General features: G+C 27.7%; 1 protein-coding gene across 1 annotated transcript in view; it reads right to left on the bottom strand.

Annotated features, from left to right (window-relative positions):
• LOC105451677 overlaps window positions 1-7,466 on the bottom strand; it is a 16,527-nt gene that overhangs the window by 2,997 nt on the left and 6,064 nt on the right. The window contains exons 11-23 of the mRNA XM_011692278.1: window positions 7,026-7,187; window positions 6,150-6,749; window positions 5,624-5,779; window positions 4,805-5,285; window positions 4,315-4,553; window positions 3,433-3,800; window positions 2,976-3,253; window positions 2,360-2,544; window positions 2,005-2,175; window positions 1,552-1,701; window positions 1,392-1,470; window positions 446-969; window positions 69-230 (exon numbers count right to left, since the gene is read on the bottom strand). Coding sequence (XP_011690580.1) covers window positions 69-230; window positions 446-969; window positions 1,392-1,470; window positions 1,552-1,701; window positions 2,005-2,175; window positions 2,360-2,544; window positions 2,976-3,253; window positions 3,433-3,800; window positions 4,315-4,553; window positions 4,805-5,285; window positions 5,624-5,779; window positions 6,150-6,749; window positions 7,026-7,187 — 3,555 coding nt within the window. The remainder of the gene's footprint in view (window positions 1-68; window positions 231-445; window positions 970-1,391; window positions 1,471-1,551; window positions 1,702-2,004; window positions 2,176-2,359; window positions 2,545-2,975; window positions 3,254-3,432; window positions 3,801-4,314; window positions 4,554-4,804; window positions 5,286-5,623; window positions 5,780-6,149; window positions 6,750-7,025; window positions 7,188-7,466) is intronic.

Here is a 7,466-nt window from a genome sequence, read left to right as displayed (position 1 = left end):
TATATATATATATATATATATTTGTATATATATATCCAAATTTTTTAAGCATATTTTTATTCACTTACTTTGAAATTGTAGTTTTTGTTTTGAGTGGCATATTGCTCAGAGAATTGTAATAAATCATCCTCTGAATATTAATTGTGAAATTCGATTTAAATGCTGGTTCGTCGAAGCATGGAAAAACTTGTCTTGCATACATAGGCTGGAATTGAGTTGCAGCCAGCCAACTGTAAAAGAACAAATAAATATTAGAAATAGATACAATTATTTAAATATATATTATTGTTTTCGCGTATTAACATTATATTAACGTTATATTAAGTCATACAACAAGAATTAGAAATTGAAAAGTTAAATTACAAAATATTTTTCTTTCTTTTTAATAAATTATATCAATATTATGTATTAATTATTTATTATTGCATATTATTATTGTACTCACTGGTGCGTTGTATTATTATCGAAATATGAACTACGATAGAATCCATTCAGATCATCATTAAGTGTCCCGTTAAAATGGATTTCCACCATTATCTCCTCATTTGTATATACGTAGTTGGATAAATATATTCTTAATTGTTGCGGGATATGCTCCGTATAATTCTGCAATTTTATTTCTGCGCCATTTCTGAAAACTGTGATATTTAAGATATCAAGTTTGTGAGAATTGAGAGCTATCAACGTAGTATTTTCCCGAACTGTCATATATATTTCCACTTTTCCTTCAAAGACGCCTTTTTCCATATAAGGTGTGAGATGTACGTTATACAGTTTTGGATAAAGTGTCTTCGGTAAATATTTATATTTTTGATACGTATTTAGAAATTGATTGTTCAATGCTTCAATAATTTCTGATACTCTTCCTCTGTACCAATAAATTTCATGTTCTGCTATTTTTAAGTAGAATTTGATGTTTTTTTTAAATTTTGGTTCTTTATTAACTAGCCAGTCGAGTAATTTTTTATACTGCAAATAAAAAAAATAAATTCTATTGAATAGATATTGGCTGATTAATTCTAGACAAGATAATAATTTGCATTTTTCATATTTTCAAGGATTTTTCTTGTTTGTATAAAATATTTGATAAAATGTGAAAATTGTAGCAAAAGAATTATATATTTCAATGAGTTCAATTTTTAATCAAAATTTTAAAAAGCTCTATTATTTTATTAATTTTTATTAATGATTGTATATTTTAGTCTACTTAATTATTGAATTGATTCTTTTTAATTTAATATTTAATAAAATGTGTACCATGTATATGTATAGAAAAGTTATTTAATTATATATCGTTTTTATAAAAAAATTTCTAGAATTTGATATAGATGTTTCTTTTGCTATTTTGTTTAGATAAAATTTGTTAAAATGTACGAGATATGATAAACTACCTGATTAAAGAGCTCAACAGTAGATAATCTCAATGCCAAAGCTTTTACTAAACTGGAGATTTTTGAATAATTATTAAAACTGTAAACAAAAATGATTGTTAAAAATGATGTTATATTGCGTTATTTGGATTTGGATTATTGCGCAAAATTATTTACTTACTGTCGATGCAATATATCATCGTAATACGTTTCAATCACTTTTATGACAACTTCAACGCCAATTAAACTTGCACTATAAATACTTTGGAATACACTTCCACAATCTTGATACCGTATAGATGAATTCTCTGCGATTGCATCCCTCAATAATCTTGATTTAATATAAAAAATGGATAAGTGTATTATTATTCATATTAGATTAGCATTGCAATTTTTTTAAACTACTAAATAAATTATGTTTCTCTTCATAAAGTTTTATTAAAACGGCGTTACAAATGTGAATATTAGAAAATTTGCAGAATAACTTGAAGTCTTTGTAATTTCTACACAACATACGCTATTATATTTTATAAAATATTTAATAAATGTAATTTATATGAATACCAATCAATTATTTTTAATGACACCTTGATGTAGACAATGAAAAGGATATACTTACAACGATTATACTTACGTTTCTAAAACATCTTTATTTTCTGAACAAGCTAATGAATTAAGAATTACAAGTTTATCTGTGACGACATTGCTGTTTAAATATTCCTTCCAGAGAAAGTTATAAGTAGTCCGTGTCATATCCAATCTCATAGCTGTACAGTAAACGACATCGCGGTAATTTGGAGGTATTCTACAAAAAAGTCAATAATTTAAATTTAACTAATATAAGGTTACATATCTTATTTTTATTTATATCTTTATGTTTCTATATATATCTTTTTCACAATTACAATGAAAATGATGTACTATATATAACCATCTCTACAGATTTTATGCTAAACAAAAAAATTATTTTAATTCGTTCTTGGACTTACATTTTTGAATGTTGGAATTTTTGAAAATATCTTAGAGCGTACACTTTACAATGTGATATATCTATATATTTACAGGCCCATCTGCGAGTATGTATTCTGAATATCCTAATTTGATCGTTGTCGCTCGGGGTATCCTCAAAGCCTAATTGTGCGTAAATTCGTCCTATTAAGAATGTTATCCATTTCTGAAAAAGATATACGCATATTATTACGCATTTTTTTTTGTACAATCATTTATGAAAATTCTCATGAAAATATATCTCGTGGAAATTGAATGACACGATTCAAAAGTTGAAACAGATTTGCATTTTTTAAATAGAATTTAATTTAAATATATATTAATAAAATATGTATAACTGAGAAATATCGTTCAAATAAAAAGAAAAAGAAAAGCTTCTTGAGAGCTATAATAAATACGAAATGTAAAATTTTAAAATAATTATATTTTTTAAATATAATTGTGCATTAAATGTAGATTATTACAAAAAAAGTTTTATAGAAATTATATATTTTAATAATAAATTCAAAGAAGTTATAAGGAAATTTAATTTTTAATTTATATGCAATGTATTAAAATTATAATACACGCATTTATATATAATTATAACACACGTACTTTATATATGTCTTCCATCTCGCTTCCTCTAAAACGGTTGTTCAGGTAAAGCAAATTATTGAAAAACGCACGCCAGGGTAAATAATTATTTTCTTTTTCCAAATACATTATGGCAGATATAGCAATCTCGTAATCAACGTATGCTGCTCTTGCAAGATTCATAAGATCATCAATCAATGCTGCGCGATTGATTTCATGAATTGTTTCAAAATTCTCATTTTTAAGATAATCAATCAGTTGTATCCAATTTTTTTTATCATAATTTACACGGTAATAACCTGGAAAACAAATGTGCGCATTTGTAAATGCAAAAATCTCAAATAGCGAATATATACGTATAATATCATCGATAAATGCAGATGCGTATATTAAATATTTTTAAAAGTCAAAATGTTTAGTATAGTACATTTAACATTTTTTCTGGTTTATCAATTTCAAATTTATTTTATTTAATTACCTGATTGCTGCGTGTTAAATATTAAAAGTGACAAATCTGACAATTTTCTTCTTCTTATTTTTCTTTCTGTCATCCAAAATATCGGCGTTGTATTAAAGAATTCTGACTTATTCTCGACTGATGCCCACGTAATTGGGATGTGCCAAATAGTATTATCAGATTTATTTAGCTGTTTTAAGAAGAAACGTTTTTGTTCTATAACTATGAAATTTTCTGTAACAGCGACATTAATGACTGGATAGCCAGGTTGAGTTGTCCAAGTGTCTAAATAGACTTTGACATTGTGTTTCAGTGTTTGATATCCTTTTTCATTCAGTTTTAGTTGAAAAGATGCGTACAGGTCTTCTGGCGTGGCAACGCTGTATTTCCTAAGAAATTAATCAGAAAGTGATTTTTTTTCTTTCTAACAGAAGTGTACTGATTACAAAATAAAATTTTAATTCATCGTATTTTAAGCATTAGAACGATATTTTCACGCATTTTTCAATAAATAGATATACGTATATCTGCCATAGATAGTTTTTTTTATTTGCATTGATTCAATTATCACGATTTATTTGCCTTTTGATAAAACTTAAACTGAATTATATATATTAAGAAACCTATTTAGCTAATTTAAAACTTCTTTTATATCATATTAAATATTTTAATTTGGCAGTTAATATATCATTATGCAAATAATTAAAAATATACAAATATTGATTACATTTTATAAATTATAAATAAAATATTTATACCTATATTTATCTGTAAATTTAAATATGTAACAATTAATCCAGTCGGTCTAAACATTTGGGTCGAAATAATTATTGATTAAAATTAGAGAACTTTTTGTTATTAAACAATAATATTTGTATTAAGAAAAACATTATTGCTACATACCATTTATTAAGATAGTCAGTTAATGCGTCATTGAACACATCGATTCCGTATACCTTTTCGATCATTCTCAGTAGGCTACCACCTTTGGAATAAGTGATTGTATCGAAGTTACTTTGAATTTCAGAAGGAGTTGTAACGTCACGACTTATAGGGTGTGTAAATTGGGAACTGTCTGCAATTAAAGCAAGATGTACTTGCTCTACCACAAATTGCGATTCCAATGCCATGTCATTAAATGCCTAATGCAAATAATAAATTTATTTTATTATACTAAAGTGTAGAATCCACCCAAAATAGGGTGTATGTACAATAGAAAAAGATTTCTGTGTTGTGTAATTTGTATAGATTAAAAAGATCTTAAACTTCTTAATATCTCGTGGAAAAATTACTTGCGGTGTACTATAAAGATTTAAACATAATTTTTGTGATGTAATTATATAAAATTGACATTATATCGGCGGAATATTTTACTTTACATAATTATACGTACACGAGCGGGAGCGTGATATTGGAAGTATCTAGCAAATCCCTCGTTCAACCATAGATACTTCCACCACAGAGGACTGACCAAATTTCCGAACCATTGATGGGCGATCTCATGAGCAATCACAGATCTGATATTCTTCTTGCTTGTAATCGGTGAGTGATTCTTGTCGAATAACATTAACGTTTCCCTGTATGTTATAAGGCCCCAATTCTCCATTGCGCCTGATGGGAAATCGGGTATCGCAGCCATAAGAAGCTGTGAGTGCGGATATTCCTGTTTGTATGTATTTTCGAAGAAATTCACCAATGGAGACATTACGGATAAAGCATAACGGGCTTGATTGATGGCGTTGGGACGTGCGAACACAGCGAATCTGGTTCTATTCGTTTGTACAGATATAGACTTGAAATCGGAAACGATAAGTGCCACTAAATACGTTGACATCAGCACTGACTCTTTGAAGTGGTACATAACACGACCACCTCTGCAACAATTTGTTAAAAAAGTGATTTTAATCGTTTTGTTTCGACGGAATATATAAAAACCATATAATTTTGTTCTTATAATGGCGAATGCGCTGATAACGCGCTCTATTGTTAAAACTGTATAAAAATCATATATGATATTCAAAACAACGTCTTTCAAGCACATTTTTATCAAGACATATTAATATTAATATTGTTAAATTCTTATTTAAGATAAATAATAGTAATAATAACATAATATTAAAGTGAAACATGTGCAAATGATTGAAAATTTTGTGAGAAAGGGAAACATTTCAATTCTTTTTAAAAAATACATTGAAATTTACATAATACATACAGATTCTTTTTTGTAGACTGTTCCATATTACTGATGGCTTCGTAATTTGACGGTACAATAACATGAATATCGAATATCGCTTTCATTGCTGGTTCATCGAAGCAAGGGAACATTTTTCTGGCGTTAGTAGGTTCAAACTTTGAGGTTGCAAGCCATCTATATGAAACATTTTACATTTTAATATTTAATATTTACACTTTAATATTTAATGTAAGAATTTTAATTAAAAATAAAAAAGAACATAAATATAGAAAAATTCTCTTTTACACTTTTTATACTTAATTTCTTTTTAAATCTAATTTTTTTTATATAAAACTGACAATTAAAAATTTCAAATTAAATTATTGTTGAAGCACCATTGTGAAATAAATAATTGCAATAAATAATAGTAAATACATATATGTACATTAATTTTTAGAAATTTTTCTCAGTATTTTTATAAAAACATAAGTTTCTTAGAATAGAAAAAATATTTATTTCTAACTTGCTTGACATAAATTGAGTGGATAATAATGTTCAACGTTACCTTGTTTCCCCCTTGTCATTCACGTAAGAACTTTTGTAAAAGCCATAATGCTCTGTCGCATTCAAATGACCTGTATATTCAATTTCGATGATCAATTTCGTTTTAGCTCTTAGTTTTTTTTCAAGATATATCACGTAAAAGTCATATTCGTTTACAATCTTCTTTTTTAGAATGTTAACTCGTTTCCGATCGGCCGTCACGTTCACTTTGCGATGTTCAAGTTTTGACGAGTGCAAAATGATCAGGCTTGTCGGTTGCACAATGTCTGCTGAGATCCTCACCTTTCCATCGAACGTAAAATTCCCCTCAAGATAAGGCGTAATGGAAATGACATATCTTTTAGGTTTTATATTCGTTGGTAGGCGAAATGCTGGCTTGAAATGGGGTGCTCGTAGCCATTGAATTATAGACCTTGCATAGAAGTTATACCATACCAATTCAAACTGAGCGATCTTTAAGGATCGCTTCAAAACTGTTCGAATTGACTGTTTGAAATCTACCTTGCGACTGTCTATGAGTTCTTCGAATTTGTTCACTAATTCGACGGTAGAGAGATACTTCGACGCTTGACTGAGGAAAGCTATTATGCCCTCATCGTGGCTAAAAAGGAAGATAGCATACTTATAAATCAAAGTAGAAATGATCTTATATATATCCATCGATATCATTTAAATAAATCTGTATACTTCTCAAAAGAAGTTAAAAAAATATATTTTAAGAGTTATTTGTAATACAATTATATCTACGTTAGTACATTCTATTAATATCTCGTATTTATTTACGCGACTCGAATGGGATTTTACTTCTTTTAGTTAATATATATTACTATCGCATATTTATATCGCATAATTATTGTATTATATAAAAACAGCTTACTAGTTTTCTATTTTTTTGTGATATATTTCAACAAAACTTAAAACAAAATTGACGCCAAGCAGATTAGAGTTGGCACCCTTACAAACGGCATCAAAAACGATCACGCTGTCCTGTCTACGAATTCGATTGGTTTCATAATTGGTAATGGCATATAGCAGATACCTATACAAAATAATGATAAATAATTTCTGAACGGAATATTACGTAGCACACATATACATTATTTGCTTGATAAATATATCCACTATTCTTCTTCTATCGGAATTATAGCTATACGATCTAAACAAGCCAAAGTAGATACTAAAAATTGTTAACAAAATTTAAATTACTTAATATATCACTCATTATTAGTGTCAATATTTTGTTTGTAATTGCACATATCAACCAGTTAGAAAATATTTAAACCATTTCTGTGCGCATGTGTGTGTGTGTGTGTGTGTG

Source organism: Wasmannia auropunctata, unplaced genomic scaffold, assembly GCF_000956235.1.
Source record: "Wasmannia auropunctata unplaced genomic scaffold, wasmannia.A_1.0 LD336048.1, whole genome shotgun sequence".
NCBI classification, from domain to species: Eukaryota; Metazoa; Arthropoda; class Insecta; order Hymenoptera; family Formicidae; genus Wasmannia; species Wasmannia auropunctata.
This window is presented reverse-complemented; position numbering and strand designations above follow the sequence as displayed.